The sequence below is a fragment of the Chamaea fasciata genome, unplaced genomic scaffold (assembly GCF_029207755.1).
Source record: "Chamaea fasciata isolate MVZ Bird 193981 ecotype frontalis unplaced genomic scaffold, bChaFas1.0.hap1 SCAF_30, whole genome shotgun sequence".
In the NCBI taxonomy this organism is placed as follows: domain Eukaryota; kingdom Metazoa; phylum Chordata; class Aves; order Passeriformes; family Sylviidae; genus Chamaea; species Chamaea fasciata.
In genome coordinates, this window is record NW_027094115.1 from 1631418 (window position 1) to 1642311 (window position 10894).

A 10894-nucleotide genomic window follows, 5' to 3' on the forward strand; every position below is an offset into this window, starting at 1 on the left:
TGAAGGCATGCATGGAAGTTGTGATGTTTGTGCCACATTTCAGTTTCCTGTATTTTAAATCTGTTCCAAAAAAACCAAAAGAAAATCCAACCTCTCCCCATTATTGTATTGCATTTTGCATGTCCTATACTTCACAGCCTTTTATAAAAGGAGGTCTCTGTGTTGTAGTGGAAATTTGGGGTTAGAACAGAATGAAATAAATTGGTCACAGTCAGAACACAAGGTTGGTGTGTGTTGACTCTCACCAAGGTTCCATCCAGCTGGGTTTTTTGGTCTTTTTTTCATCTTTTCATGCGACCTTAAGCATGGTTAGTAGATAATCTGCAAATGCTTTGTTACACGATACCTGTACACTGAAGATTTCCTTCTTTGGTTTCTAGGCTAACATTCTTACACCTCTCACGTTTTAGAGACCTGCACAGTGAAAGCAGCTTTTTCCATTATAGTGTTATTGAGCGCATCAAAAAGAGCAAACCAAAAGTTTACATGTTTTAGATAATTTCGTTCCCATACAGGAAACAAGTATTAGGTAAGTACAACCATTACACTTGAAGAAAAAAAGTGCAAATCAGCAAAGTTAAGAAATTAAGTTCACAGTTCATTAGGAAGGTGACATCTGCCAGTGACTGGGTATACCTTGTCCATTGTTCATTAGAAAGCCTAAAATGCAGCAAAACAGCCACAGGCGATGCCCAAGGGAAGACATATCAGGACAGAGATCTGCTGTCTTAAGGCACAATTAAGAACATTCTCCAAGCAGTTAGAACAGGCATTCCCTAATGTATCTTTGTGAAAAAGTGTCTGAGAAGTGGATACTAAAAGCTAAGCCATATGTATCACATAAGCAGTTGGTGACAGTAGAAGGCAGTTGATAATCCCTTCTCAGAGGCAGCAGCTTTTCACAGTTGGCTTCCCGAAGTAGCATGGCTTCAGAGGCAACCAGAGCGATTCTACATCTGGGTTTGTTCTGGATTGTTTGTTTCTTCTACCTGAAGCTGCAGCCAGCTCCAGTCTAGAGCCTAAAGAATAAATGAAATTCAACACTAGGTTACAGTTGAGCTTTTTCTAAAATAAAGGTAAAGTGTGTTAAGAGTTATAAAAAATTTACTGTGAACAAGTTGGTCAATTTCCTGATGAGCCACGTGACTGCTGTCAAGGAAACAACCTACTTGCACTCTCCAGTATTTTACTCTCTCTTCAATATTCTGCATTGTTAAATTAAGGATCCCTGACACCCGCTCATCCCAAATTTGTGTGCAGTTTTGCAGTAGTTTTGTACAACAGCCAAGTGCTTTGCCCCATCCTTTACTGTTTAGCGCAGCAAGTTCCCAGCATGTGGCTCCCAGTTTTGGCAAGCAGAGTAAGTCAGGCGGCAGATTATGAGGGAACCGGTGCTTCCTATCTCTGTGCATCTCCTACTCTCCCCCTTGGCCACGAGTAAAATGCAGATTTCATTTAGCTGTGTTAGTGGTTAGTTGCACATTCAGAACTTCGAAGCCAGGCACTTCCTTAGTCCATTTACAGAAGAGTGAATACATTACCAAGAAACTCTGCTCTTGATCCTTCATTGTGTCATGCATCACATTTTCTAGTTGGCTACAAAGTTCCCGAGATTTCAGCAGCAGCTCCTCACTGAAAGGGGCAATTATTACACTATTAATTTCTGTGGCAGTTTAAAGAGATGCTGCCTCTGTCATCAAGAAATACTTCTGGCAGATACGCTGCACAACACTGAAGTTAGTCAGGTCATAGGCTTGTAATTCATACTGCAACTTGAAAAGTTGGTGGCAGCCCCTGATTTACTAAATGGGGGAAAGGAAATGTATTCCAAGATGGAACTGGGTTCTTACTAGGTGGAACCACTGTTGCTAGAGGAAAAGCTGAGAAGCCTATAAACTTAAGGATGGGGCAACAGGCAAAAAAAACAAACCAAGGTCTTTCATTCCAAGTGGTAACCCAGTTCATTTAAGCAAGCCGGAACTACGCATGCAGCAGTCTCAATGACACAGCTCAGCTACTGTGACCTTACATGACAATACTTCAACAGTTCTTGCTGGCAGTGTACTTCCAAGTGAGCCCAACCATCTCAGATTAGAGGAAGAAAACCAAAAAACCACTTTTGTTACTGAGGCTGGGGGAAGTGAAGCCATACATGATACCCAATTTTCATATGGAAGATCTGAAAGCCCCAGGAAGTCTTAACTACCAAGTAAACTAAGGCTGCTGACAATGCAAGCTGAACACAAAGTGTAAAATATGAGAAACCCTGTGTGCCATTATTTCACAAAGCAGGAAGCCTAGCTTTGTAGTGGTGGCATTAGCAGCCGAAGAACTCCAGACTTTGCCTCACCTTTTTCTTACAGATTCTGATAAATTGAATGTTCCAGAAGGGACTTGCAGCAGCAGTTGACCTGAGCTACCAAGACGGGATGTGTTCATGCTCTCTGGACTGCCAGTAACAGGACCACGCACTTTACTCTGAAGAAAACACAGAATATTCAGAGTGCAATTGTTCCCACTAGTTTTCAGCAGCCGGGAATATGAGGCAACCTGGAACTTGGCTTTAATACTGATTCAAAATAAAGAAAAGAACCATAGGATACACTCAATTTACTATTGTTTCAGTAGCCTGTGCTACAAACCATATTCTCAGGTTAAAGGGGAGTTCTTATTTTACTTACACAAGCAATTTTCAGCAAGTTCCACAGTTCTTTCTGTCGTTTCTCCTGAAGCCTAACAACTGTTTCCTCATCTTCGCTCATCAGATTCATCACTTTCTCTACTCTGGGGAACAATTCCAATGCCTTCTGTTTGCAAACTACAGTTTTACTATTAAAAAAATAAAAACTAATCAGATCACACATGGGCCACTGCAGTAGGAGAACAGTTCTGAAGTTAATTATTTTCTGTTAACACTGCAAGATCTCAATAGCCATATGCAATGAGTTTTAAACCTTCTCTTGCTGGAAGAGAAAATACCTTCTCTCAACTCTGAATAAAATGTACAAAGCTCACCTGAGCTGAGCATAAATGACTCGAACTTTTTTTTCAAAGGTCTGGATTGCCTGTAGAAGCAGTCGTACTATTTCCTGGCTGTCACCGCCTGTCCTCTGATCTGGAATGAGAGCCAATATTACACAGAAAGGTCGGTTTATAGGACAGAGTGAGAAGATTCTTAGCGGCTCATTTCCACTACTGCTTTAATCCTGAAACAGCCAAAGTTCAGGATATGCGAGTTTGAGTGGGATGAATTACACTGAATTTTAGCCACCTTCTTCAGAATTTAAAGAACTTGAAAAGGAGAGTTGGGACTGTATCAAAGGAACAGTCGTGTCTTTCATCCTTTCTACCCAGAAAGGTTGTTTGTTGCTTGTGGCAACAGCCTGCTCTGAGAAGAGCTCACAAAGCACCAAGAAAGGAAGGCTGGCCCAGTGTGAAACTGACTCCCTGACTTCCCTCTCGAGAAAAGGCAATCCAGGAGAGCCCAAGTGCTGCTAGTGTCTGGGCAGGCCTACAAGTCAGATAGTTTTCTCAATGATCGTTACTACATCTCCAAAGTTACACACAAAGCAAGCTGACCTTGAGCTAAAGCGTCTTTTACCTCTTGGCTTCTCTCTGAGTCTTCGGTACAGCTCTCTGGCTTGTTCTTCTCTAGAAGAAAAAAAACAGGAAAGAAAAGGATTTCCAAAGAACCAAAACATGGAACAAATAGTTTGAGAACTCAAATCTTTTCTAAACCTGTCTGCCATTTCAGAACAATGACAGATGAGTCAAAAAACATCTTTAGTGTTAAAGTGCTCCCAGTCCCCCACAATTTGGGTGGAAGAAACAGCCCTTTCACTGTCCTCCAGTGAGTAAGCTTAGCCAGAAACACTCCTGCATCTGAAGCTCAAGGTAGTTCAACTCACAAATCCTCCAGTGTTCCTCCTTGTTTACGACCTAGCGGGCTTCTCTGCAGGTCCACGATGTCTGTCTGCAGGGCCATCATCCTCTTCACTAACTGCTCCACATCATCTTCCTGAAAGCAGGGTAGAACATAAGCAACAGAACAATCTCATACCTAGAGACACTACCACTCACACTCACACTGGTTCTTCCTTTCTCATTCTTATTTCCAAACAAACCAACAAGATGCAAACAGCAGCCCTGGCCAAAGACAAATGAGTCGTTTCAATTCAAGGAAATTCCAAGATGTTTCTGGGGCTTCGCCAAGATATCCCTTTTCCCCCTAAGCCTTACAACAGAATGAGCTTCATGTAGTACTAATAATGGACAAAAATTGTGCCACACAAACCAAGGCAATGTGAAATCTGACATCAGTGCAGATACAAGGGGCTTCTATTTAAGGCAGGGACAATGAAGCTAAAGGGGGAGGAGGGGAGAGAGAACAAAAACAAACCTCTTTATGATTAGCAGTTAGATTTAGAAACATACCCGCCCACAAAGTTCCACAGCTTGCTCCATCTCTTTCCAGGCAAACAGCAGCTTCTCAGAAGCTAGAGGAATCAAAGAAGAGTGACTGGCTTTCTCAGGTTCACAGAGAAGGAGGCAGGTGTTTTTGTGAGGATAAGAGTCATGAAAAGACCCATTTGCCAGATGCTATACTCACTAATTCCAAACTCAATCTGCTCTTTATACTTTTCCAGGTCAATTTGGATGCTTGTTTTAAAGAAGTCCAGCTTTGCTTTCAGCTGCTGAGAAAGGGAGGCCATAGAATTCTTCATCTTCGAGAGGGTACTATTGTAACGCAACAGATTCATCCTGCAAGGACAAGAAGGTCCTATTAGCCTCTGAAAGTAGAAATCCACCAGGCTTTCATTTACATCCAAAACAGATACTTGAGATAGCGGTGAGGACAAATGCAGTTGTGCCAAAGGGCTAATTCTCCACTCTTCATGAATTGCATACAGCTCCAACCACGGGCTTCCCCATTCCAATAGGGTCCCATTTCTGTCTTCCCTTCCACCAGCGCACAAAGACAGAGATAAGTATTGTGGAGAAACGGCCACCGTACATGGCTGCTCGCTGCCCCTGCTGAAGCCGATTACAGTCCTCTTTCAGCATCCGGATCGTGTGCCAGATCTGACCCCACACTTTCCGCAACTGGAAAAAGTGGAGATTCTTCTTTGGATCCTGAACTGAAAACAGAGGAGGTGGGAGAAAGGAAAATGTACATAACAACGTGAAGCAGGAATACTGTGTTATCACAAAACAGACCAAAACATTGCTCCTTTGAGGGGCATGTTACTGCCTGCAAAGCCTAGAGCTGGATAACCCCTGTGCAGCTCCCCTAGCATGTCAAAATCAAACACCTCCCTTTTTTAGTTTTTCTGATAAACTGAATGAATGACAGTCCATTTTACTGCTTCTTCAGTCCCAATACGCAAAAGCTCCCTCTACTCTTTGTGCACGATACAGACCACAAAACACAGACGCCCCTCTCAACACTGACCCCGCCCTGCCCTTCATATTCATGCCAGAGGAGTCCTTACGGATGCAGTCAACACTTTCTGGATGAGGACGCAAGGCCACCTGAGCCTCATAGGAAACTTTCTTGTTATCAAAGAGGAAGAGAAGGTCTGTGTCTGCTGCTGCAGTATCATTCACCTGCAGAAGACAAAAGACCCAACCAGGTTTTCTTGGGAAGAGCAAGCCTTGGCAACACCACAAACAGAAGAGTCCTCCTCAACCAAACACAGAGCACCAAAGGCAACAGGCTGCCTACGCTACAGTGGCTGTTAGGTCTGTGAGGTTACCATGACAAAAGCATGCCACAACAGCAGGGAGTGCTGTGATCCCAAAGCGAGTGCAGTGACTTCTGATTCACTCAAACTTAAGAAGGGGAGTGCTGAGACTCACCTTGCCATCAGCTGTATGTTTAGTGACCAACTTCTGAGAAAACAATTCAAGTCCTGCTTCCTGCAGTAGTTCCTGGTCCTGTTCTGGAATTCCTGTATCTGACTGAATCCTGGCCTTCACACTCTGCAGAGTCTCTTCCTCTGTCACAGGGTAGGTGTGCACAGTTCCCGTAACCATGTTCAAAACGTGAAGCAACTACCAGAAGAGTAGCATGGCATGAGAAAGGCTGAAGATACATTGGTCATGTTAGAGCAGAGATTGAGGGACTGAAAAAATGACCACCAAGAAACTGTTCAAAGCACTTGGCAGAATCAAGAAGTCACTTTACAGCTACTTCCTAACATTATGGCAAAGTTCTTGTCCTCCATCAAGTGGAAGAGAGGCCACATGGCAGTTAAATACCTGTAGAATCCTCTATCAGAATATGGAACCAAGCATGCACAGAAGCTATTCACTACTCCCAATAAGCTCAGGGAGTATTTGTCCTCAAAGAAGCAAGAGGAAAGCACCTGTCACTAACGGTCAGGAGACAGTTCTATGAGTTTCTGCCTCACTCTTCCTCCTTAGTCTATGATTCATAGGCTCAGGAAACTGCTCTCTGGAAAACTTTTTAGGGTAATACAGACATATTGCTTACCTTCAAGTTCAAAATGTCATCCAATGCTTTGAAACACCCATTGGGTCCATAGGTAGGATCTGTACCTCTCTGGCGTGGGTGCCACATTAACATGAGCTGCAGCCATTTCTCCAGCCTCCCAGACAAAACACTGAGCAACAAAAACCAGGAGATCGGAAAAGGTAAAAGTGCATTTGCAGTAACGATATGGCCTGTTCTGTGTGGGACGACTGACAAAACTGCCCCCCTCCTTCTCCCTCCAGCACTCCACCTCTCCCCATCACAAACACAGTGTTTAGAAGGCAGAAACCAAGACTACACAAGTCTGACACGCGACAGTAGTACTGCCTGTGTCACGCACTCAATGTATTCACAGATTAACACAGTAAGGCATATAACACAAACTTGGTCCTTTTGCAGAAGAATCAGTTTATCTCAGCACAGCAATTTTTAGTACTCACCTGTTTAGATTGTTGGGGCGGGGCAAACTGCTAGAAAACTTGACTTCTCCGGATAAGTCTTCTGAAACAACAATATCCAGCTCACTCTTCTGACGCACTTTAGTATGCCTAATGTAAGCGAGTACAATGGTGAAAAAATTGCCCGCCTTTCCCAGCCTGCATGCTAGTAGGCTCTTAAAAGCTACTCTTGACATATAATACAGATGCCACTTTGGTTTCTGTTACCTGCCCTGCGGGAGTCAGCCCTTATCCCATAGAGCAAGTCTCAGGAATGCTGAACTTGCTCAGGTGAGTCAAGCCCCTGTGAAAGGGGTCACTTTCCAAAAGGGCAAGAAACATAGGGATATTATCCTCAGAATCAAGGGACCACACTTCTGCTTCCTGTAAACAGGAAAGTCACATCATGCCCACTTATCACCCAGCCACTGTTCACTCACCATTGCACTGGCTGCCAGTTGGGTAGGAATGGTCGGAAGCCTGTAATGCACTCAAAGGCAAGCGTGCCAAAGCTCCAGTAATCCACTGTCACCGTATACTTCTGCTGTTCCAGCAGCTCTGGGGCCTGATACAGTTTACACGCATGAGACAAAGCCAGATGGCTTTGGCCAGAAAGCTCTTAGCTTTCTCTGTCCCTTAACATCTCATTAACATTTGTACAAATAATTAAAGACATTACTGAACGCTGCCTCTCACATGCTTTAAGACCCTCCTGGAGTGAGTAGCATAGGTTACTGGCACTCCTGCTTATTTATAACAGATGCAGGTAGCACAAAACCCAGTCTCAGCAAAACCCAGTCTCAGCAAAAAAGCAGTCACCTTTGCTAGCTTCAGCACCACAAACACACCCCATACCGTGCAAGTACCTAATCCCAGCCCAAAGCTTGGTAACAGTTAATTCTATCCCACTAGAAAGCAGTAGCTGCTCTTCTAGCTGAATTCCTTTCTTACCAAGTACTGCAGAGTCCCAACAAAGGATGTGCATAGGCTCCCCTGATCCAACTCCTTAGCATAACCGAGGTCAATGATTTTGTGTATTAACTGAAACACAAAACAGAGAATAAGAATGCCAGACTGAAGTCCTGTTAAAAGCACATCATACAGCAGAAAGAAAAGGTTCGGCTCTTCAAAGTTATGCAGGAAAGGTGCCAGTGAAGAGATAGAAGCAGAAATGGGAGGCTACTGTAGATTTCTAAAACCACAATGAATTTGAAGGTGTTGTAGCACACTTAGCAGTTACGCGTCTAGCTCCTTCCGATCTTTGGTCAATCAGTATAGTCTGCTTCTTTCCTTAATAGTTGAAAGTCAAAATGTCAGGTGTTAACAGACGTCTAATACAACGTCTCACCTCAGCTGCACACAGAATACTATGTGACAGTGACCTGAGACAGGTGTTATCCTGGGCTGAGTGCTCTTGTAGAGGGACCATGTAACTGCATGAAGCACATGCAGGTTCCTTGTAAGTTTACTTGTCTGTGCAGGTCGAGACGACTGCTTCCTGCTTACCCTTTGCTCTCCTTGCTGCAGCACAATGTTCTCTGGCTTCAAGTCCCTATGGATGATCCTGTTCTCATGAAGGTATCTGAGAGCAGAAGCTGAGACAGAAAAAGCCAGTTGTTAGAGCTAAATAACAGTACCTAGCATGAGCTCAGTAAGGATTCATCTATTCTATCTAGTAATAAGCATGGCTTTCACATCAGACCTTGCACAATCAAACATACAATGAAACACTGAGTGTAAGGGGTAAAGTCAGCACCACAGAACTCTGGACACAAATTGAGTTCTCTCTCTGGATGTTCCCTCACATCCTTCCTGTAAACTGTAGTAATGCTGGCTAGCTTCCAGTAGGCAAGAACCTCCCCAGGCTCCCAAAACTTTTGGTAGATGATCAAGATCATAAAAGGTCAGTCTGAAATGGAGTCACTAAGGTCACTACTGTATATTTGGAGAGTGGACTCAGGACTAAAAGGGTTTCCATAGTTCAGACAACTGAAGGTACTGCCACCACTTACCAATGTCAGATAACAAGATAAGAATAGCTTCCTCCCGCAAGCCACAGCAATTCTCCAGCTGGTTCAGGTACTGCAAGTAAGGAACACAGAATGTAGTCTTTCCCTTCTCTATCCCGAGTGAACTCCAGAGTTCCACAAATTCTCAGGGATGCAAGAAGTTTCAGCAACAGCAATTAAATTCTCCAGAAGCACAAAACTCTATGGACTGTGACCTGCGGTAGCAGCAATTACAGCTTTGTGCCTTGGTTTAATTGCATGGGAAAGAAGATGAAAGCAGTCACTGTCATCCCGTTTTCATCCTTCTATTTGTTCCATCCCTCTTTGCCTGACAGTATCAACTCCAATCTGAGGCCTAAGGTCTGTGTTTTAGCTATGGGCAGATTATAGCAAAGGTCAGAAAAGCCTTAGAATTAGAACTACCATGTGTTATCTCTTCCTGTGACAGACAAGAGTTCATCCCTTTCAGGAAGGGTACAGCCTACAGATGCACCTACCCTACAGTGGTCTTGGCCATACTCAAATACTGTTGCACGTCCCCTACACTTGCCCTCATTCTCTGTGTGCAAACTCCTCACAGTGTCACTTGCACCTAAAAAAATACAAAGCACTTAATTCTTCAAAAGCTGAACATAACACCAAGGACCAAGCCACCAACACTTGTTGATGCCATGACTAGAAATAGGAAACATCAGGGTATGAAAGCAAAGGTTTGAAGGGAAAACTTCAGTAGAAAATCCAGGATCAGATCAGAAGGTGATCCATTCCTAGGTTACCATCCTAGGGACCCCACCTTGCGGAGGTCTCCACCTTGGCAGTACTCCATGGCCAACAATGGCAAGTCATTTGGTGCGAGCTTCTGCATCCCTTCAGGGACATCGCGGGCAGCCACCACATTGGGATGGTTCAGTCTGTAGAACAAAAATTAGGCAAGTATACACGATGTTCTGAAACTGCTATACACTTTCATGTGCTCACGGTCATCACACAAAGCCCAACATGGTCACAAATGCTTTTAGAAATTGAGTTAGTGAATTCTAAAAGTTTCCATCTTTCACGGATCTAGACTCATTTTAACTCCTGGCACTTCATACGGAAGACAGTGTGTTTCTTCAACATGTATGCATTACAGATCTGTACAGGAGTGCAAGGGAGTCTGTTGCTACCGTCCAGAAAAGACCCAAACTGCAATGAGACTGCTGCAGCCGAAAATGTTAATCCAACACCCCAAGGGACTGCGGCAGCACAGACGTTAAGTCAGGCAAAGCGGCGGCTCTAGGTAGCAGCGTTGTTGTAGCGCTGAGGGCACGGCAGACGAGCCGAAGACGGCAGTGTGAGACCCAAGAGTCTCACGCAGCACAAGGCGAAGCTTTCCTACGCGTGAACTGCCACGCACTTGCCGCCGCAGCCGACTGGGCACCTCCCGGAAGAGAAATCCTCGGCGGCCGGCGGCCGAAAGCCTCTCCCCCCCGTTTCCCTCAGCGCACCCGTCAGATCCGCGCTCCAGGGCCGTCTTGGCCAAGCGTCCCGGGGCACTGCCGCCACACCGCGCAGCGAGCCCTCCGCCCGGCCCGGCCGCAAGCGGGCACCGGGCTCGGCCCGGCGCCGCCGCCTCCCCGCCTCACCTCTTCATGATCTGTATTTCCAGCGCCCAGCGGTCGCGGTTGCGCGGGCTCAGCTCCTGCCGGCACTGCTTGATGGCCACCTGCTCGCCGGTTTCCTGCGGACGCGGCAAGGGCTGGGCTAAGCGCGGGTCCCGAGTCGGGGCGCCGCGGGCCCGGCCGCCTCCTACCTTGTTGTGCCAACGGATGACGTTGCCGAAGCCGCCGGTGCCGAGGCGCTCCCGCATCTCCCAGGGCCCGCAGGTCAGCGCCTGCAGCGCGGGCGGGCGACTCATGGCGGGCCCGGCTCCGCTCCGCGGGACCTGCGCTTCCGGCTCCGGCGCGCCTGCC

General features: G+C 45.7%; 1 protein-coding gene across 2 annotated transcripts; it reads right to left on the reverse strand.

Moving 5' to 3' along the window:
* Positions 1-14: 14 nt before the first annotated feature.
* IKBKB (inhibitor of nuclear factor kappa B kinase subunit beta) lies at positions 15-10849 on the reverse strand. Of its 2 annotated transcripts, XM_066206241.1 has the most exons (21): positions 10735-10849; positions 10568-10662; positions 9736-9853; positions 8946-9015; positions 8440-8528; positions 7885-7974; positions 7374-7498; positions 6937-7044; positions 6497-6626; positions 5860-6054; positions 5493-5607; positions 5015-5138; positions 4610-4761; positions 4435-4496; positions 3909-4018; positions 3602-3651; positions 3016-3115; positions 2682-2829; positions 2351-2478; positions 1542-1632; positions 15-1019 (listed from the first exon to the last, which is right to left on the reverse strand). In XM_066206241.1, the coding sequence occupies exons 1-21, from the start codon at positions 10837-10839 to the stop codon at positions 951-953; spliced, it is 2274 nt and encodes a 757-aa protein (XP_066062338.1). In that variant the 5' UTR covers positions 10840-10849; the 3' UTR covers positions 15-950. The 2 variants fall into 2 exon arrangements, with proteins under 2 accessions (XP_066062338.1, XP_066062339.1); XM_066206242.1 differs by lacking the exons at positions 15-1019; positions 1542-1632 and having other exon boundaries at positions 2398-2569.
* Positions 10850-10894: the final 45 nt, after the last annotated feature.

Coding starts and splice junctions, on each gene's coding strand:
- IKBKB (XM_066206241.1), bottom strand. CDS start 10,839: ATGAGTCGCCCGCCCGCGCTGCAGGCGCTGACCTGCGGGCCCTGGGAG. Junction 7,045..7,373: donor AACTGGCAGCCAGTGCAATG/GTGAGTGAACAG, acceptor CGCTTACATTAG/GCATACTAAAGTGCGTCAGA. Junction 2,479..2,681: donor ACTTGCTGAAAATTGCTTGT/GTAAGTAAAATA, acceptor TGTTTTCTTCAG/AGTAAAGTGCGTGGTCCTGT.